A 27,989-nucleotide genomic window follows, 5' to 3' on the forward strand; every position below is an offset into this window, starting at 1 on the left:
TGAATGCATGTCGCGTATACCGTCTGGTACGGATAAGGCAAGGATGCGTTCAGGCGTTCTCCCTCTACTACATGCTAACCTCGTGCTGTTCATCTTCGGAACTACGGTAAACGGCTACGCCTTGCTCTTTAGTCTTTCGTTATCGTGCTTCTCTTTACTTACTCTCTCCCACCGTCATTTCTTTCACTCACTTACCCCACTTCGCTTAATTCACATTACCCATCCCGCTTTCCTCATCTTAATCTTAGATTTATTGTCAATATACCAACAAGTATCACCTTGGCCAGTAAATATCTAACGAGTAGCCTGTGATATCGGCGTAACTATCGTCATGGCAAACTCTTCGTTCTTCGACTTCCATTGCGAAGCCGGAGCTGAATGGTAAACAATGCATTGCAAGTCGTTGGAGATCACCACTGATACGATACAGGTATGCCTGTGCCAGCGGAAGCAAATTCGTAGGGTGCTGCGCGGCGGATCCGTGTTCTAATGGATGCGCGCAAGGCAGCATTCGCCCCGGTGAATTCAATATCACACATCACGGCGAATTCCCCGATGCCAGTTGTGGCGCTGCCAGCAACTTTTGGTCGTGCATTGCGGGACCCTCTTTCTGGGGATGTTGCAAGTCGAATCCTTGCAGCACAGGAATATGTCCGCAAGGAGATCTAGTACCTGCTTTTATGGACCGACCAGAACAGCTCCAAGCTTATGCTTCAGCAAGCTCTACTGCTGATGCTTCCGCAACCTCCACTGCCAGTGCTTCAGCAAGTCCTACGGCCGACTCTTCAAGCAAAAGCAACACTGGCGCCATTGTCGGTGGGGTAGTGGGTGGAGTGTTTGTCATCGGTATTATCGGAGCATTCATCCTGTTCTTCCTTCGTAGGAGGCGCAATCGCAAGCGAGAAGAAGGCTACATGGGATCAGTAACGATGGTACCGATGATGAATGCAGAGAAGCACGACGAGAACAGGAACTCAATGCAGTATGACGGTCGGTCACGTAGGTTATTTGATTCCATTTTGAAATGACTAAGCTAACATCGACGATAGCACCGCCTACGTATTCTTCTCCCGAGCAAAACTACCAGCAAGGTTTCCCCGCCAAAGGCCAACACTCGTTTCATCAATTCGCCAGTCACGCAAGCGAGCCTCAAGAACTGCCTGCAGATTTTACTCCGCCTCGAGAGCGATATTCGGAACTTCCAGCCGACATCTCGCAAGGCGTTGATAACCGGCGGTTTTCCGAGCTTCCTGCTGGAGCCAAGGAGCCCGCACGGCCATCAGAGCTCGAATCGCCAGAGATATCCCCCAGGCCTCAACAAACAGAGTTCTCAAACGACATGGCTAAACGTACAGGTGAGAGCGGAGGATTGGGCATCAGCTAAGCGATTGCTTGTGTGACAGAGATGTACAGTTTTGATCTCAGGGCGAATTCGTCTCTGAACATAAGTAAGAAAGTGAAGAGCTCTGTAGAGCTGTCGGCAGATGGTGAGCGATGGGTTTTCAGTCTAGTGCACAAGGATAGGTACCATGGTACTATCGAGGAGATGGAGATCTCCTTGTATAAGAAAGAAATCCGTCCCCGATACCCTATTTTCTTCTAAACCTGTATATACCTACAACTTTAATGTATGTTAGTTTGACGTGTAGCCTTGCTCGACAGAGCGGCCTTGACATTAATCATTTCATTTACAAATACCAAACATTCGAGACATAGCTACTAATCACGCTCGGCAATTTTTACCTTTTTGTGTTCTAAACAGTACTACCTGGCCCCAAGAATAGCCCCCAATCTGACTTCCAGAAGCATTCGTCTGACTGCGCCGCCATGCAGCATTTACGCCCCCATCCCGAATTTGTCCTCGATGCCCGCACCACATCATCGTACAACCTTTTCCCTTTTTCAATTCCTTAGTCTGGAAATTTGCTTTTGTCCCAATCGCTGCTGCGCCTGCGCTTGTTCCAGCTCCATTGTCTAGCTCCGCGAGCTGTGCCACTCACATGCTCGCTTAACGTTAATCGCAGCTGCCATGCAACAGGAAGACACCAGTTTCTTACTTGCAGCAATCCACACCCACGCCGCACAAGCTGTGCTGCATCATGCGACCTTTAAAGCAGCCTTGGAACGGGGCGTGTTCTTGGCATCCTATGGGCTTGCCACATTTGCTGAGTGGCTAACGATAATCGAATGCAGAATACGACGGCTGAGCCGCAGCATACGCCATATACTGGCTTTGTCCGTCTAACCATGCATCTGCGCTGAACATGGGGTTCAGGCGGCCGGGATTGAGGTCTTGGTTTCAGGTCTAAGTGGGTTTTTCTTTTCGTCATCACCTTTATCTGTTCCATCTCTTTGGGACACCGAGTACGTCTGTCTTCTTGGGCTGCTTTTCGCTCGCTCCCCTCACAAAAGAGTGTTACACTGTATTTTTCTTTTTGTGAGTTCCGCTGTGTGGGAGGGTTATATCAGCTTTCATCAGCTTCTCATAGTGGATCATGTCGAGCAATCTTACTGTCCGTCAGGACTTTTCCCCTTCTTGTCCGTCTGGGGGTACATGGTGGGCTTGTGGGTATGGGACGTAAGTGACAGTGCCCTCTATCTATAATTCATTCAATCTCTGACGTTGAACACTATAGATACTTCGTCGGTTGCTGTGCCAGAGATCCGTGTGACATTACTTGTGCAGCTGGTAACTTGTATCCCGGAGCCTTTGACCCAACGCAATATGGAAAGTTCCCGGATGCTACGTGTGGCACGGGCAGTAAATTCTACACATGTACAGCTGGCCGTAAGTCCATATCTCTAGCTGATCTCTCGAATGTATCTAACTCTAGCAGAAACTTTTTGGGGCTGTTGTAAAACAAACCCATGTGCCCAAGGCGGCTGTCCAGATGGTGACCTCGAAAACGCAATCCTAAATCGGCCTGACCTACTCAGTGCGTACCATGCTACTGGAGGTTCGACAACAATTTCGAGTGCGACAGCTACTTCATCGCCTACATCTACGGGAGACGCTACTGTAACAGCGGCCAGTGTATCCTCATCAGCTACCGCATCTTCACAGCCAGACAGCAAGACACCAGTCGCAGCTATAGCAGGCGGAGCAGCCGGAGGTGCATTCGCCATAGCAGCAATAGTAGGCCTATTACTATATTTCTGTTGCTTCAAAAAGCGACGAGATAGAATATCAAGATCGCAAACCATGCCGCTAGTCAACGGCATGACAGAAAATGACCAACAACATCCCCACGTAAAACCCGGCGACGGTAAGTGAAAGAACACACTCGTATCGATGGTTTCGCTAATATAAACCCGCAGCACCCCCCTCATATACCTCCCCCAACCCAAACTTCAGTACCTCAACCCACACATTCTACAACCCACACACCCATCCTCCCGTCCCCCCACGACCCGCACTACATGACCTACGCCTACAACGCCAACGCCCATAACAGTCCCTACGACCTACCCCACCCCCACCAACCCCCCCCAAGAACTCGCCCTCACAAGCCCCACAACCGCACCATCTACGCCTCATCAATTCCGCTCGCACAAAAGCATGTACGGCCATGTACGCGGGCCCTCTGAACTCTCGGGCGAACATGCACTTAGTGAGTTGAGTTCAGGACCGCAGTCTCCAGATATGAGGGGGAGTGGAGTTTGGAAGGGAGGGATGGGTGTAGGAGGCGGAGAAGAAAAGGTTATGAAGAGTGGATTTGGGATTGCTGCACGGAACGCGGCGGGAGTTGGTCCTTTGATCGAAGACCGGGACCGAAATCAGCATCAGACCCCGCACTGGGAAGAGGTAACAGCCGAAGAAGAGGAAACAGCCAAAATCGCTAGACCCAGACATCAAACGTCTTCTCCACCGCCGCCGCGGGACTCAACGACGACTTCTTCTCCTCCACCACGGCACCCAACACCCTACCGCACATCCCGCTCCCATCCTCCGTCTAGATCTCATTCCCCTTCTCCACCCGCATCTCCCTCACCATCACTGTCTCCATCACCCCACCAACCCGCACTTCCAAGACGGGGAGGCGGGGAAGAAGAGTTTAGAACAGTGAGGAATTGGATGGCGCCTCAGAATTGGGATTCGCCTCGTACGACAAGTACGCCTCCTCAACAACAGGGGACTCCGACACAAAGGCGCATACGGAGGAAGAAGAGGATGGAGGGGATACCTGGTGATAAGGGGAGTGTGGGAAGTAGTAGCGGAGGGAGTACTGGGAATGTGCAAGGGTTGGGTGTTGTTGGTGTGGATAGCCTGGAGGGAGAGCAGAGTAGGAGGGGAGATCGAGACGGTGGTGAGGGTGGAGAAGTAGTGACAGGTATGAAAGGTGCGAGGGGTGGATATCCTGGTGCAATATAGTAAGTGAGGTTTTCACGTAGATAGCTTCTTTGCCCCTCGGGGCTGTTTCCAATATCTGTGTATAACAAATTTCATGTTCATACAAATTTCATGTTCATACAAATTTCATGTTCATACAAATTTCATGTTCATACAAATTTCATGCAATTTGCCTCCGGTCCACGTTCACACTCACAGTAATGTACCCTGCCTCACCCCACCCCATCCCATCCCATCCCTCACTCATACCTAAAAAACTGTCCCATCACTAACCACCAAAATCGGACTCCCTTTCCCAACCGGCCTCCTCTCCCTCGCAACCTCCCTCCCCGCCTTCCAAGTACCCGCCTCAAGCAACTGCGCCATACTCAACTCCACACCCGCCATCTTCTGCAGCACCAACTTATACAGACGATCCACCAACACGAGGGTCATAGCACGCCACTCCACGACGACATCATCGCCCGCTGCAAACGCCGGAAGACCTGCATTCTCACCCTTTGCAATACCCGAGTTCGCAGCAGTGGCAAGACCACGTTCCAGCGACGCAGGTTTCAGGTTCAACACACCTAGATCGACGAAGAGACCGCCGTTGCGGTATTCAGGTAGTGCGGTTAGCGCATCTGTGTTTACCCATTTGTGGTGCAGGATACGTGTGAAGGGGACGGTGAGGGAGTATGCGAGCCATTGGGTTAGTTTGTGGAAGGGTTGGATGAAGTTTGTTTCGTCGGTTGTAGTGGAAGCGGAGACGGTTTTCAAGGTACTGAGGGGCCATGCGTCACCGAGTGCTTGGCCGTTGACAACTGTGCGGTCTTGAGGCCAGATGGGGATGAGCAGGGTTTGGAGAATATCCCAGAAGGTTAGGATGTCGAGGGTTGTTCCGTCGGGGGATGTGGTTTTCATGTAGTCTATGTCGGGGTTAGTTGGGATGGGATGGGGTGGGTGTGGTGATGAAAGGGGTAGGGTTTTCGGGATGGATGGACTTACCAACGACATTGCCAGGTCGACCTTCTTTCCCGAAAAGCTCGGGTTGAGAAAGCAGTGACGTGCCTAGACTACGGAGGAGGTTGGCTCGCGACTCCACGCCTAGCATGGGATTCGTGTCTGAGATCTGAAAGCCTCGGGCCAGTTCCTCAGTCTTGAGATCTTGCAATCCCTTACCTACATATCACATTGTCAGCAAAAACCCAACCCCTCCAAACATTTCAAAACTCACCATCAACACACATCCCCCTCCCCGCCGCCATCTCCCCCCCACTCCTAAATGCCCCCTCACGGAACAAATACAAACTCGCCACCGCAATCCCCTCACTACGTTCATACTTGGTTTCAGTCCTCGGTTCCACATAGCGCCAGTGGTCACCGGCCCCCGCATCCAACAGCACAGACACGAAGAAGAGATCGATTAGTCGGCGTGTCGACTCTAGGTCGTCGCAACCGAACTTTTTCCACTCCTCGAGTAGGGCGCCGATGCGCGGGATTCTGCCCACGTCGAAATGCTGCCAGCGGCCGTGGGGTGGGATCGTGTGGTAGTTGGCGGGGCCGAAGTCGCGCTGTAGGGAGGGGATGAGTTGTGTTTGGGTTGGGGGAGGGGGGTCAGGAGGGGTGGAATATGGATACGAGGATATGAGATCTAAACACAACCCACACATACCTCAATAACACGCTTCACATACTCAGCCGCCACATCCAACCTCTCCTCATGAACATCAAAATGCGTCAATTTGCCAGCATCCGCCGCCTCTCCCACCAACTTGGCTCGCTCGCGGACCGCACGCAGCGAAAGGAGGTATTTGACCTTGTCGTCCATTGTAATTGCTAACTATTTACAGGGAATGTGATTGAGATGGAAATTGGGAGAGAAAAGGTGAAGAGATGATCGTGAAGCTGTATGTAGGTTCAACATGTGATGTGTTAAGTACGGTAACAGCTAATGTGGGGTTTAGTGTCACACTGCATGTGGTATAGGTCCGCGTCTTGCCCGAAACAGGGTAGTTTGACGACGTGGAGAGGAACCACTTTTCGTGCTTTACACCCTCGATAAGGAGGACGTCGGCGGTTGCCGATGAATTTACGAATGCTTTGGTGGAATCTGGACACGACTGTTCTTGTGAGATGTTTGACGACACAGAAAATCGGGTTGTTGAGAAGCTGAGAGGTTGAGAATAGACATTTCATTACGGAGAGTTTTATCATCAGTTGCCATTTGGCTGCAAGCGTCGTCGAGCTTAGTAGAGTTAATTTGCTGCTCCGGCTTCCGCCCAAGAGGCTGCATACTCTCCCTCGTATTTCCAAGCTCTTCGACCTCAAATGTCCTTGGTCCACCGGTCTGCAGGGGATCCTGTCCTTTTGTGACAGGAACCCTCTTCGCGTAAAAAAGAAAACAACACACATACACACACGAAAAGCTGCGTAAACAAATGCGACCTGGCGGGTCGCAAGATAAAATGGTACAACTAGCCCTCCCAAAAGGTTTGGAGATGAAAAGCATAATGCGCGATGGAGCCTCCAGCATGTGCGGGGTGTAACCGCATCAAAAAGTGCGAAGCAGGAGTGAGGTGCAAAAATGAGGAGCCTGAACAACGGCGCACCCACCAGAACATGGACAACGGTTCGCCAAAAGATACCCGAGGGTGGAACAAGTAAACCTCTGTGGTGTATCCGCGCTTTACGCTAGGACCTGCCGTACCATGCGAAGAGATATCGTACCCCGGAATCGCCAAAGACGAATGAAAATCAAAAGCAAGCATCGCAGACCAGAAACTGCTTTTGAAGTGAGATGTTGAGACTAAAGGAAATACCGTAGTATCGGATGCGGCATGGGTCATTAATGTAAAGTCAATTAGAGGCGTAGAAAGGCGACGTTGAAATCAATCGTCGCTGTTGAGTGATCGCCCAGGATCGCTGGTCTGTGGCGTTCGCAACTGGGAAGAACTGCCGAAGCTAGACAATTGCTTCTCTGGCTCCCGGTGATTACTAGGCTTTCGCTTGAAAAAGCTCATAATCTTTCCCGTAGTTGTTTTCCGGCCAGGGCTAGAACATGTGGGTGACGAGGTAGGCGAATCGGTACTGGGCGGCGCCAGCGAGTCTGGCATTACATCCTTCAATGGCGCGCGTCCATCTACATCGCCATTCCTACCATCGCGAGTGCGTCGCCGCGAGCTCATTTGTCTCCACCAACTCGAGTCACGCGAGCCATCGGAGCGCGTTACGTTGCTTTCAGCACTGAGCTTGTTGTTGGAGTCCCAGTGTTGAAGCTTGGAGGCACCTATGTTACCGTTTGCGTTTTGCGAGAGATCGACTTGAGAGTGACTCTGTGACGACGGTTCCGAGGCAGGATAAGGATCGAGAGCTTTTCTGGATTAGTTCATGGTAATTATATCCTGAGTGATGTTCACTCACTTTGATTACGCCTGGCATGGGCTGGAGCCGTAACAGGTCTCGCATTGTCCCTTTCTTTCTTTGGAGAGGACGATCTTGTCAAGGTATCTTTGCGATCTCCTTGCGAGCGCTCCTCCGGGCCCTTTGTCGGTCCTTTTTGCGCGTCTGCATTTTGAGTTTGGGTAACCAATATCGCGGTCAAACTAGGATCTCTACTGCCTCGTCTTGACGAGGCGGCGTTTTCGCTGGAGCCCACAGCTCTTTGGGCAGGAGTAGCGGTCGTGGAAGATCGCCTTGAGCTTTTGTCAATGATGGAGGATGATCTCCTTGAATCAAATGACGTGGTACGTATCGAGCCAGTCGAACCTCGGCGAGCTGCCTCGTCGGGTGAGATGGTCTTGATTGCACTCAAAGGTATTCTCACGGGCGGCCGGACTGAGCCTCCAGATAGCGGGCTTGGAGTTGGGTCAATACTAAAGCCCGGTGTCGTCAACCCGAGAGTCATATTCTTGGGCTTCCTCTTCCGGTGCCGTTCATCGTGTATCTTCTTTTCCCAGATATCTTTGTTAATGAGCATCTCATCCACGGCAAATCGCATTGCAGGCAATATATCCGCAACAGCTTCAAACAGAGGTCTGGCGAATATGTTCATGAAGCCAATCTGGGATTCCCCAAGCTTGATGATGTCCTCCCGGACAGGCGGACCACCGAATAGACACGAGGGCATTTCCAGCTCTTGCTCCATTAAACCTTGATTGCTAAACTCGTCCGTGAGGATGTTGGCCCATTTGGCAGCAGTTTCAAATTTCCGCGCCTCGGCAAGGATTAGATGGCAGTATAAACCGGCATTTGAGGAGGACTCACCACATTGCAAATGTCTGCGCACTTGATAAGAAGACCACACGTCAGATCCTTCTGTTCCTCCTGCACCTTTGAGTTCCACGTATCCACCGCGCCTTTATCATGCGCAACCTTTTGTTGTAGGTTGCCTAGATCGCTCATGTATTTGAAGTGGAGGCCCATGTCCGTCGCAAGAATGTTGTTGATCATGAGTTTCCGCATCGGTATATCGGCAAACGCTCTCGGCCAGTACCGGCGCAGAATCTGTGAGTAGGCAGCGCAATGGAAGGACTCTAGAACGGAGCGATCGTTGTACAGTTGTGCCAATGGAGCGTTCAACGCGACCAGAAAAGCATTGTTGACTCCCGGGTGGCCAACATCGTGTCCAATAGCAGATATGAGAAGCGTAAGCGCATCGAAGGGCTTGAGAAGGCCAGCAATTGGCGATTTCGGTGCGGGTGTGGTGTAGGTGCTGGACGAGTCGGATGGGTACGGAGGCAGCGTTCCGATTCGTACGAGGAAGTGGAAGAGGGCCTGGAGAACATCGACGACATGGCGGAAGTTGTGGTACTTGACAAACTCGTTGTATGCGGTCCTACTGGCTAAGAGGAAGATGATCATCTCGTCTGTAGAGTGTTAGCGTAGTCGGTATATTGATTTTTGCTACTTGCCTTCGGCTATTGCCCATTTGCCCAATTCAGGCATTTGCAGGGCATGCTTGAGCATTACCAAGGCGCCGTATAGTAGCTCGTCATCAGTCAAGTCGTGTGCGGAAAAGGCCCAGGTTCCGACTAGATATTCCACCATTTTCTTACGGTCCTGGTCAAGATGAAAGTCACTGGAGGGGTTAGTCATGAGCGGCTACATGGAAATTCGAACGTACGTGGATTCGAGCGAGTCTCCAACAGTCTCTGGGTTGCAGATACCAGTCATGAGATTGGATACCATGGCTTCGCGTAGATAGGCATACGGTTTTGTATCGTCAACACCGACCCATGATAGCTTCCGATTGCGCTTAGTAGTCAGGAAACTGGCCTCTTCCCGACTAAAGTCCTTTTGTAACCGATAGGCGTGCACGGCCAGTCCAAGCATGCGATCGCGAGACATTGGACTTGTCAAAACGTCGACGGCGCCCGCATCCAGATAACGATTTAACCGGACCGAGTCACCGAGCGAGAAGGATAATTGAAGACCAGGCGAAGGGAGTGGACCAGACGAAGATGGCTCGTCGTGGGTCAAGCCAGATAGCATGACTACAGGCACGACGAGCTTTGAGAAGTTGCGTGAGGATATCTCAGACGAAATGTGAGTAAGGAGGTGCATTGCGTAGATGTCGTCGGGTTCGTTGTAATCGATGCGATTGAGGCGCGACGACGTGGGCGAGGGAGTGCGCGGTTCGCGGGACAGGCGTTTCATGCGCTGCTCTTCGTCGTAGGGAATGTCTATTATGACAAAGGTGGGTATGCTGCTTCTTGTGGATTCGATGAGCTGGGTGATCTTCTGTAAGCAGGCCCTGCCGGTGCTGCAGATGTGTACTGGGGCGCGGGTTAGTCTTGACCATGGGGAGGTTGGTAGGTAGCATGCCTTCATTGGATATGGAGAGAATGGCCTCGACGTTGTCGTGGACTTCGCGCGGTGACGTCTTGCCTAGGGCAAAATAACTCTGGCCTACATTGCCGGTGCTGGTTCTCGCAACGAGGGATTTGGACAGCGTCTCCTTGCGCACATGCTCGTCGTTTGCCCTGCGGTCAATGTAAACTACATTGCACGCGCCATGATCCATCGTCTCCGCCTATGTGCGGCGACCAGCCAGCACTGGTCTCCAGCGCAGAGGGGAGGGTGTTTACGCTTTGGCGCAAAATGGGGGGTTTTGGTGGAGCGCAATGGGACGTGTGGAGGAAATGGAGCAGAGTCGCAGTCGGCAGCGGACTCGGGACAGGGCAGAGGCTCTAGAAGCGTGGGGGAGCGCTGCGATGGGGACGACGGGAATGCGCCCGGTGGTCTGAGATGGCTTCTGAAACGGCGACGTGGGTGCAGGCTCCAGGACAGCCTGACGGTGCGACAGAACGGGTGGTAGTCGTGCACACGAAGCCGAGAGAGTGTGTGTGCGTGCGTGCGTGCGTGCGTGCCTATGTTTACAACAGGCGAGGCTGGCTAGCGGTTACGGGAGCTGGTACTGGTGGTCGGTGGGCAGGTGCTTGCGCGGGAGGATACAGCCAGCAGGAGCAGGAGCAGCAGCAGCAGGCGCAGACAGTAGGCAGTTCGCAGTTGCGGCCCAGTGCTTGCGGGATGGAAGCAGTCGATGGCTTTTTTTTCACTGAGGGGGAGAACTGCGAACGACTACAAAGCACTTGTCGGCACCTGTCCACACTTCCAAACTGCGTATGCGCGATGCAGCAAAGTCACGGGCGGATGGCGCTGCAGCGTGTTTGAGGTCGGGGCACTCGACACGCAGCGCCGTCGCCAGGCCTCGAGGGGGGCTTTGGTGTGCAGACGCAGACACAGGGGCGTTGGGGCTTCGGCGTCAGTGTCGCATGCAGCGCACTCGCAGGTTCGCCTCGACGGTGAGCAGCATCGGGCTGGGAAAAGACGCTGGGGGGGGGGGGAAGATCAGGCGTCGGACGGTAAGTGGCAGTGGGTTGGTAGTAGGTCAGAGCCTCTCCCCACTCGAAACCGACAAAGCAGCGCCAAAGAAGCCGAACCAAGGCTTCTGGAAGCTTTGCAAGCCCGCCAAATCCTCCGCGCCCCGTCATGGCCAGCCCTGCGGCCAACCATCTGTCCGTTGTGTCTCGCTGCTGCATGTTGCCGCACCACAGCTTGTTTAAGGCTACTACCGGTGCTATAGCTATAACTATAGCTATTGCTAAGTATTGCGATTATTGCTACTGCACATAATATTACTGCACCGCACTGTAAACATGAAAGCCTGCGAAGCCAGAGCCGCTCGCGCATGGCTTGGCTGCAGGACGGCTTCTGTGCTGAAACACTGCCCATGGCGGGCTGGCCTGGCCCACGATGCTGAAAAGATTACATTACGCCTTCTCGGACGCATGCAGTAGTTCCAGTCCATGTCTTGAATCTCATCATCCACGCATTCAGCATTCGTCATCTCACCCCAGCGAGGAAGTCTTCTGGAAGCGGCGACTCGTATTACCCTGCCCGAGTCGATTGCGAGTCCCTTCCTGTTCGACTTCACCCTCCCGCCGGTGGCTCCTGCCTGCAGATCCGCCATTCGTCACTGCCTGCGTCTGTGGGGACCGAGCGAGCCCCGTGTTCGGTCCGCTTGCACTCCCAAACATGGTCGCACCTCGTCAACCAGCCCTACCTCTACTTACCCTCGCTCATGTTTTGCACTCGGCCACACGATACACGGCATTCACCATGACACCTAACAACCCAAGCATCCATGACACAACCCAAACTGAAAACACGACCGATGCTGTCCAACTTCCTTCCTAGTCCTCGCCTGACCCAGTCCCACCCTTAGCACCAGAGCGGCAGGTGCGCCTGTTTTGATGCCGAAAAGCCTCGGCCAGCTACACGTAAGCAGCGCCTGGTCCGTGACCATCCACAACAGTCGCTCCATGCGCTGGGAAAAAAGAACAAGAGGCCACAAGAGGACGGCCAGAGACAGACAGCACACGCACACACCCTCTGCCATTTGCTCATCAATTTATCACCCCTGTCCACCCAACTCAATCTCGTACTCATGCCTTCGTCGTCCGATTGGCTACGCCGTCAAAGATAAGGGCCTCGACAAGCCTCAGAGCCGCCGATCCTCGTGTCTTGGTCAGCTGAAATCCGGGGTCGATGCCCTTCATGGAAATGAAGTGCAGGCCTGGCGAGCCCTAAGCTCTCGTCCCGCTCACGAATCATCTCGATCCCAGCGCCAAGTGTGCAACACCGCATCGTCCAAACTTCCAATCATGATTTCGTGATACGTCAGTGCTCAGTACGGGATGCAACACGGCAATCTGGTGCTAATACCCGTTGCACATAGCCATAACACATTGCACTATACCCATCACATTACCTAGATACTTTCAAGTACACTAAATAGCCTGTCCTGAGCATAGTACAAACTTCAATGTCACATTCCATCACATTAACACGGTAAATGTATCCAGCAACCATACTCTACAAAATAGCCTGTACCCTCGGTATAGTACTAACTTGATGTCATTACGGTAACTATATCACACATAGCCTGTCGACATCCCAGCACGGTACGTGCATCCAGCCGCACCCATCCTACTGACTTGAACTCACATTCCAGCACACCAAAAACAGTAAATGTATCCAACGATACTACACACATAGATAAAGCATCAATATTCAAGACACTAATACAGTACATGTATCCAACAACACTATATACATAGATAAATTATCAATATTACAGACACTAATACAGTAAATGTATCCCAACGATACTGCACAACATAGTATCAGCAAAAGTGCATTCCAGCACATCAGACACACATGTACAAAACACCCGACATGGGCAAACCAACCGCCTTGTTCTGCGAGCAAGCCATCAAGCTAGGAGTCGCGCGACAGTGACTTTTACATTAGTTTGATTGAAAGGAGCTGACCGGGAAAAAACTGGTTGGGTGCAAAGTCCTAGAAAGTGACATCAACTGCTCTGTTTCTATTGCTGTAACAGCCATACTGCGTTTGAAGATCGAATTCGCCGCTAAGCATCAACATTACTTGTAGACTTGTAGTTTCGGGAAAAGGCCAGGTACAAGCTTTTATCGGATCAGGTAAACCAAATGGTTTTTTCGTCTTGGATCACAGTGTATATTCTATGCCTTTTATTTCGTTTAATTTTTTTCAACCGGAATGAAGGTTTTACAATTGAGTATATTAAATAGCACATAATCATACAACTATCTCATTCCTGTCCTTCTTCCTGCCTTGCTTCCATCTCCCCAACAGCACCCGCACACCTCCCACAAACCTCCTCATGCTCGTCTTTTACCCACCGCCAACAACGCGGACACTTTTCGCGACTAGGCGGGTGCACAACCACTCGCGCTTTATGTAGCGTAGTCGTAGTCGCACCATCTTGTGTAGAGTCTGTAGATGCTACAGTACTGGGTAGCGTCGTTTCCTCCTCTGCGTACCATGCCCATGTTTGCGCATCTGTCGTGGTAGAGGAAGGCAAACTGCGGATATTAACCTGACTCACCACCAAGAGTTCCTCAAGTTGCTTTTCCACCTCCCCCACCAGTTCAGCACTCATACCCGTAGGCCTCCCGACCAAACCCATGGCCTCACAGTACAAGCCGCCCAATAGCTCCACACCCTCCTCTTCTAGGTAAATCGTAACTCCACACTCTAACCCGGACCCAATCCTGCCTTCAGCCCTCATCTTCTCCTGCGCGATCCTGATCTTATCCCCCAATACCCCGAGCACCCTACCCACCTTCTCCGACGCCTCCGTGCCCTCTATTTGTGGCAACGGGTTCCAAATTGCCCTCGCAGGATGCACACTACCCTCCCTCAACTTACTCGGAACATGATCCCACACCTCCTCGGCCAACAACGGTACAACCGGCGCCAACATCTGCAGTAGCTGATAAAACACCACTCCAAGTACCTTCTGCAGCACCTCACATTCCGTCTTCTCCCCCGTATACACCCTATCCTTGATCATCTCGAAATATCCCGCGCTGAGATCAAGACCAATATACCTATTCACCGCGCCCACACCTTTGAAGAATTCGTAGCCACTATAACACGCATGTACATCCTTGCTCACCTGCGCTAGCCGGTGCAGTGCAAGACGGTCGCTTAGATGGCCCAAGTTGGCGATATCGTGGGGGGAAAGAGTGTTGTTGAACGAGGTAAACGGCGGGGGACAGGTTGTTAAAGAGAAGATTCCGAGCAGCCACTTGAAAGTGACGCGATATTTATGCAAAGAAGTGTTTATGGCGACGAGCATGGGTTGGCCGATTGTTACGTCGCGGGTGTAGTCGCTGGTGGCGGCCCAGAGGCGGAGTGCGTCTGCGCCTAGGGTGTCGTAATTACGTTCGTTTGCAGCAGTGTTGTTCGCTGTAGCGGCACCCCCCTTTTGTTTCTTGCGTTTAACAGGCGGGAGTAATTCACCAGACATGATTTGTGCAGGCGAAACAACGTTTCCCAACGACTTGCTCATCTTACGGCCGTGTGCATCGAGGGTGAAACCATGGGTGATGAGAGTTTTATACGGCGCTTTTACCACCGCGTCGCTTGTTGTGTACGAATGTGTGGCAATGTATGTGAGGAGTGAGGATTGGAACCATCCGCGGTGTTGGTCTGTTCCCTCTAGATACACGTCTGCAAGGGGTTTGTCGGGGTGCTGTGGCGGGGGGAGGAGTGACCAACTTGTTCCGCTATCGAACCAGACGTCCATTGTGTCTTTGCCGCGGACATATGTGCCTGTGCCTGTGAGGTGGGGTGGTGTCCAGGCTGGGTCGTCTGGGGGGTCGGTCCACCAGGCGTCTATGCCGCGGCGTTTGACGATGTCGATGATGTGGGTGATTGTGTCCGAGTCCATTGTTGCAGTGAGTGTCCCGTCGTCTTCGACTTTGTATAATGCGGGTATGGGTACACCCCAGGCGCGTTGGCGGGATATACACCATTGGCTTCTGCCCTGAATGAAGCTTTCGAGGCGGCTGCGGCCAGACTCTGGTAAAAAGTTCACGTTTGAGATTGATTTCATGGAAGCAGCTTTGATGCCCTCAACGTTTGCGAACCATTGCGCTGTTGCGCGTGTTATGACGGGTTCTTTAGTGCGCCAGTCGATGGGGTATTTATGTCGATAATTGTGTTTCGCACGTAGCATGTCCAGTTGCTCGAGGTACTTGCACACGGCATTGCTACCGGTTTTCTTAATGTCGGCGACTGGTAGGCCTTCGAGAAGTTCAGGGTGCTCTGGGAAAGCGTCTTTTGTGAAGGCGCCGGCGTCGTCTATGGGGGCGAAGGCGGGGACGTTAAGGGACATGCAGACGTTGTAGTCGTCCATTCCATGTCCCGGTGCTAGATGGACGAGACCGGTACCGGAAGAATCTGTGACGAAATCTGCGTGGATGATAGGTTGAAGTCCGTTCGCTTTTTGGAATGGGTTCTCGTACTGAACCTGATCGACGAGGTCTGAGCCACGGACATCTGGTACGACAATCTCAAGTTTTTGTTCCAGAATCTTTTCATACTCTGCCACTCTTGAAGCCGCAATGAGTATCAATTCATTGCCCTTCTCAGCATCTTTGACAAGACAGTATTGCATATCCCTATGCACAGCAATCGCCTTATTCGCAGGCAGCGTCCACGGTGTAGTCGTCCAAATAATAACACTAATGTCACCCTCCACACCACCCAGCTTCACCCTCAACCCTTCCTCGACCCTGACCGGATACCTCACAAAAGCCGCCAAACTCTTAAACCCCTCATCATACTCCAACTCCGCCTCTGCCAGCGCCGTCCTCGAACTCGGACTCCAATACACCGGTTTGAACATCCTATAAACCAGGCCCTTCTCAAACATGCTCTTAAACACACCCAGCTGCCGTATCTCAAACTCCCGCTCCATAGTCTGATACGCATTGTCCCAATCGCCCATGACAGCCCATTCTTTGAAGCCCTTCTTCTGCTCCTTGATTGTCCGCGTTGCTAGCTCGCGCGCAGCTCGGCGTACGCTTACGGCGTCTGTTTGCGCTGCATCTTTCTTCTGCGCCTGGAGCGCTTTGATTTCAATGGGTAGGCCGTGGCAGTCCCAACCGGGCACGTACGATACCCGTTTCCCTTGTCCGACTTGGAACCGACAGATGACGTCTTTTGTGATCTTGTTCAATGCGTGGCCGATGTGCAATGGCCCGTTTGCATACGGGGGTCCATCGTGTAGCGTAAATTCCTTCGTGGGTTCGCTGCCCCCAATTTCCCCAGATACATCTAATCCTTCATGTTTCTGCTGTCCCTGGTATCCATTGTAGATGATGCGATCGGGGCTTCGCTGCCATGCGTATAGCTCATCGGTGCATCGTCGAAGGTATTCTGGTGTCTTTGACGCTTGTGGTCGTGGAGGAAAGCTCGATTTGGGCAGTCTGAGCGTTTTGGACCATGATACGCGGGGGAGATTGCGGGCCTGGGTTAGCATAATAGCATTATGGGCGGTGCTGTTCTTTTCGGAAAAAAGGTGTTGATGCTCGAGACATTTTTGGAGATCAATTTAGTCTCTGGTGATGGTTCGGCTAGGCTCGGTGATAAGGCGGAGGTAGCTGAGCAACAGGGTCATCTTGCATGCGAGGGTGAGAGATAAGATGCTAGAATGGAAAAGCTTAGGATGTAATGTTTCTTTATTGATTATCTCATTGATGCTGAATCAATTTCTATGCTCCCTGCACTTGCGCCTGCATGCCAGAACTCCGTCCTGCAATAACATGCGGGAACCCAGCGTCTCCCTAAACATATAGACATTGTATGAAACACTGCGACTATCAACGCGCGGTCTGCTCTCAGTATACAGTCAACGAGCTCACAGCTCCGTTCTTCATCACTTCGAACACCATACCTGGGAAGCCGAACAATTCGACATTACCGACATCAGCGGCACCCTCCATAAGCACGCTACCAGCGTTTGCAAACTTGCTCTTCTTTCCAGAGCTATCTTCCCATCCCCCGAGAAGCTCACAGCTGCTACCGGGGCTGTCGCCCCAGCCTCTGTTCAAGGCCATGCCGCGCTGTTGCAGTCGCTCCTGTTCCTCGTTCTCGTAGGAAGTCTTGAATACTTCCTTCAACCTTCCGGAAATATCACCAAATCCCATTTCTGAGTTAAGCGGGTCCTTGTACATTGCAGAAGGCACGTGTTCGAGCGTCCACCTGCTTCTTCTATGGCGGTTGAATTGATATGATCCCGGTACATTGCCGTGAAATATAATCTTGACTGCAGTAAGATGATTGAGTGGCTGCGCGCCAACCTCCCCTTCTTCAATCAAGTTAGCTTCTCTTCTCTCTGCGGTGGGTGAAGGTGGGGATATATGCGTTGGTTGTGAGATGAGTATGTCGAATCCATGGTGATAGTAATTGTAGAAATGTTCTGCTGCCGCAACTTCTCGCTCTTGAGCCTCGACCGTTGCATCATCATCGTCATCCCACGCATCCTCATCATCGCTTCGTATGACCGATCCGTGATCCGAGTCATCGTCGGGTGTGAGTCCACCAGGGGAGAGATCGGAGGCATCACTGGTTCTCCGATCCTTGTGAATAGACAAGCGGTGGTCATTCTTGCGATAGATCGAGTCGGGGGCTCCCAACTCCATGATCAAGTCCTGGGGTGTTGTCTCACTAAGAATTATCCAAAACGGGGGGCTTGAGCGCCTGACGAGCTCTACCCTGCCTTCCCCATGTATTTTCACTGTTTCAATCTCATCTGGGCTACCATCTTTCGCTTTTCCCAAAGTTAAAGATCTTGGGTTTGGTGGTGGGGCTGTGAAGAGGGTCCCGCGAGCCTTTTGCCAAGATTCACCGTTGAAGACGGCCATGGAGGTTGCAGGACCTGTAGCCGACGACGAAAGTAGTGAGATGAAGTCTTTCTTGGGAGAGTATGCAGAGTGCTGAACGGGAAAGTTGAATGCGATTCCCGGATACGACAGGTTATACGTGCCCCTGGCGTTAGGATCTTCCGACCGTGGAGGTACGTACTCTCCGCCGTATGTTGGCCCTAGTAGTTTGTCATAGACATGGCGGAACCTGGGGCCGGGCGCACCCCCAGTAAAGCCACCTTCTGGTTTGTATACCTCAATGTCCTTGTATACCAGCCTAGCTTTGGCGAAATCGAGCACTTCGATGAGGCGTAGCCGCTGGTCAGGACCGTCAAACTGCAATCGTATACCGTTGTCAGGGAGAACGACTTGGGTTGGAGATGAGATGGGTCGTAGTTCATCGTGATATAACTGGAAGCGTGGAAAGGCCTTGACTTCGGCTTTGATCGTCGTCAGTACTTCGTGTAGGGAGCAACCGAGGGCTGTCTTGCCGTTAGCTTGATCACTTTCCGAGGCGGTCAGGACGAACTCATGAATCCTACACTGCGCCCTGGCTGTAACTGCATGCTGCCATCTTCCATGATGGGCTTGTATCAAATGTGGGAGGGTAGTGAGATGTCGCTGTGAGTGCTTGTAGACGGGCGGCCTGACTTGCAGACGGCGGGAGCTCGTGCTTTGTCCACGAGGACAGCAGCGTGACTAGTTGAGCCAAGTTCAAACAAGATACGACGAGTAAGCCAGCAGTGGGAAAAGCAGTGAATAAAGCTCAAGTGCCGGGGCAATACGGTTCAAGAATAAAGTCGGCGACAGTATGCTGTCTATGAGGGGTGGATGGTGGGGTCGTGAATGGCAGCGTCGAACAAGCTACTGTGTTTGTTTGTAGTGCGAAAGAGGTCAGGCAGGGCGAATCAACAATATACATGTACCGACTGCATTACCTACATGTCATGTACAGTAACAAGGCAGCATCATGCAGGTACCGACGTTGACGTAGCGCGATGCTGGAGATGGCGTGAGTCCGTGCTTTGTAGCTGCTGAGATCCCTGTCTGCATGTGTTTACCGATTGTTTACTCTCCTGCAACACCAGTCTTTCGCCATACTAACGCCAGCACATATACGTTCCACCTACACCGAACGCCATCATGTCTGGCCTACCCCGTCCAGGCGCGCCGGTCAAGCGGAATACCACATTAATGCGCCCACCCACGACGCGACCACCACATCTGGCGCGTGGTCGCTCAGCAACTCCTGCAATGGACGGCCGCTCGTCGAGAGCAGAATCGGTGGCTTCGACAGCGAGAGCCCCGCGACCGTCACCCCTAAAACGCAAAGAGCGCGAGTTTGAGACGGAAGGAGAGGAGACCAATATCAACGTCGTGGTACGATGCAGAGGGCGCAACGATCGCGAAGTGCGCGAAAATAGCGGAGTCGTAGTGTCAACCAACGGAATCAGGGGCTCTGCTGTGGATCTTTCCATGGGCCCAAGTGCGCTCAGCAATAAGACGTATCAGTTTGACAAGGTCTTCTCGCCCGCAGCCGACCAGAACATGATATTCGAAGACGTCGTGTTGCCAATTCTCAACGAGGTGAGCCAGCATGATGCGACTCTACAAGGGACGCCACTAATACCAAACTAGGTCGTCGATGGCTTCAACTGCACAATCTTCGCCTATGGCCAGACAGGTACAGGCAAGACGTACACCATGACGGGTGACATCTCAAACGTCCTACCCCTCCCAGACGCCGCCGGTATCATTCCCCGTGTACTATATGCCCTCTTCCAGCGTCTCGAAGCCGACGAGATCGAGAACTCGGTCAAGTGTTCCTTCATCGAGCTCTACAACGAAGAGCTACGCGATTTGCTTTCCGCCGACGATGCCACCAAGCTCAAAATCTTCGACGACAACAGCAAAAAGGGCTCAACCACAACCATGGTCCAGGGTATGGAGGAATGCCACCTGAAGAGCGCCACCGAGGGTATCACGCTGCTGCGTAATGGAAGTCACAAGCGCCAAGTTGCTGCCACCAAGTGCAATGACCTGAGTTCGCGAAGTCATACCGTTTTCACCATTACCGTATATATCAAGCGAACATCAGAGGATGGCCAGGAATACTTGAGTGCTGGAAAGCTCAACCTCGTCGACCTTGCTGGTAGCGAGAACATTCAGCGCAGCGGTGCTGAGAACAAGCGCGCTGCTGAAGCTGGTCTCATCAACAAGAGTCTGCTAACATTGGGTCGCGTTATCAACGCCCTTGTCGAACGCAGCTCTCACATTCCCTACAGAGAGTCAAAACTGACCCGTCTGTTACAAGACTCGCTGGGTGGCCGAACCAAGACATGCATTATTGCTACCCTTTCACCAGCTAAGAGCAACCTGGAGGAAACCATATCGACCCTGGACTACGCATTTCGTGCCAAGAATATCCGGAACAAGCCACAGGTCAACCAAGCTATCAACAAGAAGACTCTACTCAAGGAGTACACGGCCGAGATTGAGAAGTTGAAGAGTGAATTGATTGCGACCCGGCAACGGAACGGTGTATATCTTACTCAGGAAAACTACGAAGAAATTACAACAGTCAGCGAGTCAAGGCGCATCCTCAGTGAAGAGCAGCGGGATCGCCTCGAGACTATGGAAGTCAACCTTCGTAACAAGGTGGAAGATCTTTTCAAGCTGACCACGAGCTTCCAAACCCTTAAGAAAGATAACGAACAGACGCAGTTGGCCTTGGATGGTACTAAGGGTATCCTAGAGAAGACGGAGATTGTCCTCCAACATACGCGCACAAACCTAGCCGAAGAGACGGAGCTACGAAAGGCCCACCAGAAGACGGAGCAAGAGCTGGCAGAAGTCGGAAGAGACATGATTTCGACGCTAGGAAAGACTACCTCAGCCATCGATGGTTTACGGTCCAAGATCCGCCGAAAGTCAGAGCTTCAATCGCAAAACAGACGCAACTGGAATTCATCGCAGACGCAAGTCGTGGATACCACTCGTATGGTGGAAGACCGGATAGAGGAGTTTCAGCAACAACAAGAACAGCTGATGAACGCCATTTCCGAACGCATGCAGGCTTTTGTCACAGATGAACTGGAGAAGCTAGGTGCCTCGCAATCTTTCTTGCAGGAAAAGATGGAGGCTTACCAAACATCCGAGCAAGAAGTCAACGGGCAGACTGCGCAGGCACGCGATCACATGAACCAAGTCCTGGAGGAGATTAAGACATTACGCGAGGATGTTAAGATCAAGATTGGGGCAGGTCTGGATGAGCTTTCCGCAGCGGCTGAAACCATCTCAGCAAACATCATCACAGAACTAGACGCCTTCCACACCCAAGTTCACGCGTCTTATGCAGGACTCGGGCGCGACTTCAAAACCACTTTTGACGACTTGGTCAAGGATCTCAACGAACAGCAGGCAGAGAACGAGCGACTTCACCAGCAGGTCGTAGAGACCAACGCAGCCTTGATTAAGGCGAACAAGGCATCGCAAGACCAACTGGCTAAGGTTGTAGACGAAGAGAAGCAAAAGTCAGCCGAGGACCGCCAACAGCTGCTTTCGCAGATCACTGCGCTCGTCAATGCAAGTGCTGATGCGCAGGAGAAGAGATTAGATGACAGGCTCTCCGCTATGCGTGAAGAAATCCAGGCCACCAACACTGCGTTCGAGGAGAAGCAGGGCGCTTACACCGAGGGGGTGAAGGCGTGGTCAGACAAGTCGCGAGACATCTTGGCAGGTGTATCCAAATCAAGGGATGTCGTCAAGACGAAGATCAAGTCAGACTTTGCAGTAGGTATACCAGTTCACTATCATAATCATATGCTAATGATGACTAGGCCGCAACTCAGCATTCCACCTCAATCAAGGAGACAACTACGTCTGTCCACGAAAGCACAATCAAGACGGTCGAAGCACAGATGGCACACCTCGACACCCAACTACAGGCTCTGGACGATATCGTTGCTCGTATCCGCGAACAGAACAACACACACCACACCGCCCACACAACCTCTCTTGCCGCCTTATCGTCAACAGTAGCAGCGTCGTACTCCAGCATTGGCGATCATCTGTCTTCGTCCTTTGACCGAGTACAATCTCTGGAATCTGACATGTCCGCGCAAGCAAGCACCCTCAAGGAGACACTACCTTCGCTCGCAGCAGATGCCGAGATTCGCGCACCACTCCATGAGCTCCGCGAATCCGTCAGCAACCAAAACTTGCTTGAATACAACCCGACCGGCGAGACTCCTCAACGCGTATCTTACGCCGTCCCATCCAACCTCCCCCGTACCGAACCGCACGAGACGATACTATCCCCGCCTTCGAGACCGTTCCAACACCGCCGAATCTGCAACACGCAGCCCCTCCAAACAACCCATCTTCAATGATGCGACCAGCACCCTTAGCCTCCCCTCACCAACCGACATCTTCGGCACCACCGCTAGCAATCCAATCTTTTTCCCCCCCTTCGATTAGTGCGCACGCCCACACCATCTCGCACCTCGGCACGGGAGGAGGCAAGACCTCGTCTCTTCGGGAGCTGGATGTTAACGTGGTCGCGCAGGAAGTCCATACAGCGCCTCTTCCCCATCTCACATCCCAATCTTCATGCGATTCGCTCGTCGGCGGAGTCCCCCCAAACAAGAAGATGCGGACCACCAATGGCGAGGATGGCAGTAAATTGCCAATGAAGAAGATGACGAGGAAGACGGTGGGTGTTGCCGGCGAGAGGGGTGACCGTGAGAATATCACAAATTTCGGGAATAGTGTCGGGCCTGGGCTTGCGGCAGGCAGGAGACTAAGGAGTCATGGTAGTGGTTAGGGTGGGTGGCCTTGCGGAGCCCGAGTTGAAAGTGGCGTTTTTCTATGGATTCCCTTGGGACGTGTTGCATGGTATACGGCGTTTTTGGGGTGGGTTTGCAGATCACTGCTGATACAATCGTCAGGCAGTCTATGTTGGCGCTCTTCCTTTCTCCTTTCTTCGAACAATGTTGTTTCGGTATGGATGCATGGATAGGCGCATTGATGAATCAAAGTTTTCTCCTGTTTATATACCTCCGTTCACTAGATATAGCCTTTGTTTATTAAATGATCAGTGCATACACGTTAAAGTTCTGATGATGATATTGTAGAATTGTGACTCGCTATATGCCATGATAGGCTTCAGCTTTCTTCCCCCGTACAAGTTCACCATTTGTGCATAAACCATCTTGATCCTTTCCATCGTCGTCCAGCTGACTAGGTAGATATAGTGGAGCAGCGGTCGTTCTAGCCCCCTCACCCTAAGCTAAGTGTATATACACTTGCAGACGGTACAATCCCACTGGACCGAAGACGCATCCCCGCTACGCCACCCTCCTGCATGTCATCCCCTTAATTCTTCTGCCCAAGCAAGCACACTGCACGTAATCCACCAAGCCCAACATCCTTCGAACCCTGACAACTTTAGCTTCCGACGCCAACCCGACCCATGCTCAACTCTATCCCGATCCGATCTCGATCCAAACTAGATCTAGATTTCTCGTATCCTTTTTGGCTCTGGCATCGCGGATATTCCCTTTTCTAAACCTATACAGCTTCCGCTGAACCTGGAAGAGGGAAGATGCGTTGTTTTGCTTTAGTCTGTATTTTAAACTACTCCTGCGGCTGGGTAAGGCAACGTGTAAGACCTCACACTCCTGCTGCATGTATCATACCGGTATAAGAAGAAGGCTGTAGCGGTAGCGGTAAAGAGTGAAATCAAGTGACGCCCGGTTTTAACCCGGCAGTTGCTGGCAACGTCATCGGATTTATGCAGACTCAAGATTCGCATTGCTTTCCTGGCGCATGTACTGATTTTCTCCCGCGACAATGTGCGCTGAGGGCATTGGCCGCACCGGCTCAGTTGAAGCAAAGACGCAATACGGTTCGTGAAGGGCGTCAATTCCAACTCTGTGCGCGTACGTCATGCTATGGTACTGTGTGTATGGGCGGCGTGACCGCTGAATATGGCAGTTGCGGTTGACGCTCATCCCCAACTCCCGTCACTTTCGACCAGAATACACGGGGGTTTTCACGGCCTGTATATTCTTTCAGTTACTAAGCTGACGGTCACGAGCTGCATCTTTTGGTGAAAGAGCTAAGGAATAGGTTTGGGTGTGACTGGCGTACATCCTTGTTCCTGCTGACCCGGTATGACTACTACAACTGGGTCTATTCTAGCCTGAACTGATCTTAACATGAGCATACAGGCTTGACCCGGTATCACCTGCTGATGAAAGCTCCTTGCAAGCCCGAGCAAGCCTAAGCGAAGAGTGCCGTTTCCACCTCAGGCTCGACGATGCAACTACTCAAGCTCAAGTAGAGGCTGCGTTGCAGAAGCTGTCAAAGACGAGCTAATTGATCGTATAGACTGTAAGCAGCGTTCCGGGGCTAAGGCCGAGGCAAGTATGATAAATCTCGGTAGATCTCGCTCGACGCCACCATCCTACTGTAGTGACGGTGTGTTGCCGGTAAGTGACCACGCGACTTGAGCCGTGGATCCAGACTCCGAACTTTTCGAACCTGAGCACCAACAAGAATATCGTATTCAAGTTTTAGGTAAGCGCTAGTATAGAAACCCCCGGATGGACCCCTGCTCGCATCACTGCCATTTTTGGAGAGAAACACGGAGGGATTTCCGTAGAGATTTGGGTACGAGGTATCTGATGAAGTACCAAGAAAGATACGGACGGTACCGGAACATCTGTTCGTATTCCCTTATCTTCGACACCTGTCTCGCGGGTGCCCGTACTAAATGGAAAGTGGAGGGAGCCGAACAGACGGGACTCTTCTACAAATGTCCTGTTCATCGTTAGACAAATAAACGCAATTTGGTAGAGATAATCAGAGCGCTGGTACATACTACTCTACCTGCTTGTTACACGGAGGGGGCCATACTATTCTGACCTGATCCGCACAAAGGCAAGTGAGGCTTAACATCAAAGTTCGACGTGGACTTCTTTTTGACGATGGTGTATGGCTGTTAGTATTAGTAATGGTAATCCAATACTGTATAAAATGACAAGCTAGCCTAAACGTTTTTTGTATACTAAAGTCCGTGTCTGTCTGTTCTGGGCTTGTGCGTCTGTGTATGTACACACCGCCAGGGATGCCGCGTACACACCGAACCGCCAACTTGCGGTGGCTTGCTTTAGTCTGTAGTTTGAACAACTTCTGTGGCTGGGGTGTGGAGCGGAGATAAATTCCGCGCTCAAAATTAGTGGTAACAGGAGAGGGAAAGGAGCAGATGTGTGGAGGTGATCGGTGTTGTTAGCCGCGATGCAGAAAAGCACGCAGATTGGGAAGGAGTGAAGGATCAAACTATGTGCAGGTGCAGTATGCGCAGGGAAGGGGCGCAAGATTGCATACCCCTGCTACATGTATCGTATCGGGACCAGGGAATAGCGGTAGGAAGGGAGATCGGGAGAGGCCCGTGTGTCGTGTGCCGAGCGCCCCTCCCCCTCGGAGCCGGAGCCGGGAACAGGGGAAGTGAAGGTGAGAAGGCTTAATGTTGGGTCGTGATGGGTTGCCTGAAATGCATTCACATTCGTGACCTCGGGATGGTGTGTTGTATACATAGGAGTGTAGTAAGGTGAGGTAGCGAGCATCGGCAGTAGACCTCTGTTAGGAAACACCCAAAGGCTTTCAAGATACTGCTTGATTTTCTATTACAAATATTTACCACCCTTCTTAGGTACGCAGAGGTGGCACGACGACATGGGATCAGTTATCATACTCTCTGCTCGAGCCTTTTCCTGTCAGCCTGTGTGCCTTACCTCGCTCACGCTGCGGAGAAAAAGCAAAAAAGGGCGAAAGCTGCATCCCCAGCTCCGATGCGATTCTGTCTAAATGCTATGGAAGCCAACCGTTTTCTCTATCCGCGGGACCTAGGGTAAAGAATTAGAAGAAGAAAATATGGTGGCTTGTATCTTGGCATTTGAGTGGGTAAGAAAAAGAGAAAAGTAGGCGATAACCTTGGAAGAGAGGCAGCAATGGTGTCAACCCTATAATGCAGCAATAATATTGTCATCATTATTCTCAACCAAACCAAAACTTGGGAGCATGGAAGTAAGCCAACCTGCCTATACAAAATCTCGCCCGTTCTTGCCCGTTGTCTGCTCCCTGCCCCTTGCTTTCCCTAGCTCCTTGGAAATGCAGCCTGTAACCTCAGACATCCAATCCGGCAAATACAAAACAACAACTCTGTGGCGTTACCCCCTCGTGTCGCTTCCCGGCTTGGAGATTCGTGCCGAGCTGAGACATGCGGTATCGGTCGAGTGTCAGTTTAGTCTAGCCTGGGTACCTAGCCAACTGTAGGTTTGGGTGGTGTGGCTTTAGTAGCGAGAGGAAAAGGAATTCGATCCGTCTCGAGTCCAGTCGAGGATATGATGGCGGTGTTGTTGTGCAGCAACGGTGACATCTAGAATATGTTTGAGCTGAGCTGGGGTTGGTTTAGGCTGTTCAAGAGGTAGGTAGGTATGGGTAGTTGATAGTGTTCCACAGATACTGCGTCCATGCCGCTTACTCGGACCCGCCATTTAAATAATTTCCACTTATGTTGGTAGGCCTTGTACGATCGTACGGGTGAATAACAACAACGAGGTTCTTCTGGTGACTGGTATTGGTATTGATTATCTACGAACGTAGGTGCTACGAAGGTACACCTAAGCTCAGCGCAAGTTGGGCTGAAGTCGGGCCGAAGTGTCAAGCAGCCGACGTCTCTACCGATACTCACGATCCGACAACTTATGTCGTTTGGAGATGATTTGTTTTTCTCGCCTTGTGGGATGGATACGGCTGGTATCGATGTCGTAACGAGTATTGACAGTTTCGCCATCAAAAACAAATAAACAAACCAGATGTCGTAACGACGGACAGCGTGGGGCTACCACTCGCTTGCTGCACGATGAGCAGTCTGGTGGTGAATTAATTGTAATTGTCAAAACAAAAAAAAGCAAAGATTTGTATGGAGATGCAGTTAAGAAACCGCTTGACCATTATCGACATGAGCGAGTCGATGACGAGCTGACTTGCAACTGCTTTTGCCCAACGTTGGGTTGCATTTGCTTCGCGACCATTTGTTGGAATACGCCACCAACGAAAGCCCGAACGTACCACAATGGAAAGCCAACCCATCTTTCCGGGATGGTCATTTCTGGAGAACGAGTGGAGCATATCATTCAGGCCGCAACGCTAGCATCCTGGATGGCCTGCCAATCTGACGATAGGGTTTTGGCACTCAGCTGGCAAGACAAAGCGCCTTTTTGTGCAACCAACCAAACTCTGGGAACAGACCACGGCTCCTTGCATTTCTTAATTTGCGTTTGTCGTTTCGTCATCGGAGATTTTCGTTGGGCAACAATCAAATTGATGCCGTGTGCAAGGAAGATGCTCGGAGACTCATTGTTGTCGTGGAGGCCCTGGACAGGATGACGAGATGACCGGCCCTCTGGCCAGATCTTTCCAGGGCTACCTACATGGAGATCCGGAACCCCTTCCCCCACGCCAATCTAAGCGCGTTGCCGCCAGGAACACAGCTCACCTACTCAGGCTGCAAGGAAACGAGACGGGAAGGTAGCGTGATGATGATGTGACTGCTCCCGACTTTTGTACTGCCATGCCTCCGGAAAGCGGCTGGCTGCCGAGGTCCACGTTTGTGGATTGGAGTGACACGACTTCCGAGGGCGTGCAGGATGACCCTCACCGGTGGAATCGTAGAGTTGTCGTGTGCCACAAGATTTCGGTTCCTGTTGCATGCATGTAATGCTATCAGGCCTCGCTTGGGGAAAAAAGAAAAAAACTCCGGTCTGGCCTCATCATTATTAGTGGCGATCGAATGGGCTCTCGCTCAAGTGCTGGATATACTGTAG

General features: G+C 51.8%; 7 protein-coding genes across 7 annotated transcripts; 3 read left to right on the top strand and 4 right to left on the bottom strand.

Annotated features, from left to right (window-relative positions):
* Positions 1 to 680: 680 nt before the first annotated feature.
* Positions 681 to 1,384, top strand: PtrM4_040470 (RCR domain containing protein; the record flags this gene model as incomplete). The annotated part of the gene is made up of 2 exons (XM_001937619.2): positions 681 to 999; positions 1,050 to 1,384. The coding sequence occupies 2 exons, from the start codon at positions 681 to 683 to the stop codon at positions 1,382 to 1,384; spliced, it is 654 nt and encodes a 217-aa protein (XP_001937654.2).
* A 1,111-nt stretch (positions 1,385 to 2,495) lies between these two features.
* On the top strand, positions 2,496 to 3,452 carry PtrM4_040480 (uncharacterized protein; the record flags this gene model as incomplete). The annotated part of the gene is made up of 4 exons (XM_001937618.2): positions 2,496 to 2,578; positions 2,637 to 2,788; positions 2,838 to 3,266; positions 3,319 to 3,452. The coding sequence occupies 4 exons, from the start codon at positions 2,496 to 2,498 to the stop codon at positions 3,450 to 3,452; spliced, it is 798 nt and encodes a 265-aa protein (XP_001937653.2).
* A 1,248-nt stretch (positions 3,453 to 4,700) lies between these two features.
* On the bottom strand, positions 4,701 to 5,254 carry PtrM4_040490 (uncharacterized protein; the record flags this gene model as incomplete). The annotated part of the gene is made up of 2 exons (XM_066104376.1): positions 4,701 to 4,708; positions 4,765 to 5,254. The coding sequence occupies 2 exons, from the start codon at positions 5,252 to 5,254 to the stop codon at positions 4,701 to 4,703; spliced, it is 498 nt and encodes a 165-aa protein (XP_065958940.1).
* A 302-nt stretch (positions 5,255 to 5,556) lies between these two features.
* On the bottom strand, positions 5,557 to 6,161 carry PtrM4_040500 (uncharacterized protein; the record flags this gene model as incomplete). The annotated part of the gene is made up of 2 exons (XM_001937617.2): positions 5,557 to 5,904; positions 6,006 to 6,161. 2 exons carry the CDS (start codon positions 6,159 to 6,161, stop codon positions 5,557 to 5,559), a joined length of 504 nt encoding a protein of 167 aa, XP_001937652.2.
* A 1,060-nt stretch (positions 6,162 to 7,221) lies between these two features.
* On the bottom strand, positions 7,222 to 10,355 carry PtrM4_040510 (high affinity phosphodiesterase; the record flags this gene model as incomplete). The annotated part of the gene is made up of 6 exons (XM_066104377.1): positions 7,222 to 7,703; positions 7,754 to 8,546; positions 8,597 to 9,198; positions 9,244 to 9,410; positions 9,456 to 10,107; positions 10,157 to 10,355. 6 exons carry the CDS (start codon positions 10,353 to 10,355, stop codon positions 7,222 to 7,224), a joined length of 2,895 nt encoding a protein of 964 aa, XP_065958941.1.
* Positions 10,356 to 13,614: 3,259 nt separating this feature from the next.
* PtrM4_040520 (IleS, Isoleucyl-tRNA synthetase) lies at positions 13,615 to 18,677 on the bottom strand (the record flags this gene model as incomplete). The annotated part of the gene is made up of 5 exons (XM_066104378.1): positions 13,615 to 13,743; positions 13,767 to 16,700; positions 17,095 to 17,679; positions 17,737 to 18,578; positions 18,626 to 18,677. The coding sequence occupies 5 exons, from the start codon at positions 18,675 to 18,677 to the stop codon at positions 13,615 to 13,617; spliced, it is 4,542 nt and encodes a 1,513-aa protein (XP_065958942.1).
* Positions 18,678 to 19,239: 562 nt separating this feature from the next.
* On the top strand, positions 19,240 to 22,487 carry PtrM4_040530 (KIP1, Kinesin protein; the record flags this gene model as incomplete). The annotated part of the gene is made up of 3 exons (XM_001937613.2): positions 19,240 to 19,683; positions 19,735 to 21,888; positions 21,936 to 22,487. 3 exons carry the CDS (start codon positions 19,240 to 19,242, stop codon positions 22,485 to 22,487), a joined length of 3,150 nt encoding a protein of 1,049 aa, XP_001937648.2.
* Positions 22,488 to 27,989: the final 5,502 nt, after the last annotated feature.

The sequence above is a fragment of the Pyrenophora tritici-repentis genome, chromosome 10, assembly GCF_003171515.1.
Source record: "Pyrenophora tritici-repentis strain M4 chromosome 10, whole genome shotgun sequence".
NCBI classification, from domain to species: Eukaryota; Fungi; Ascomycota; class Dothideomycetes; order Pleosporales; family Pleosporaceae; genus Pyrenophora; species Pyrenophora tritici-repentis.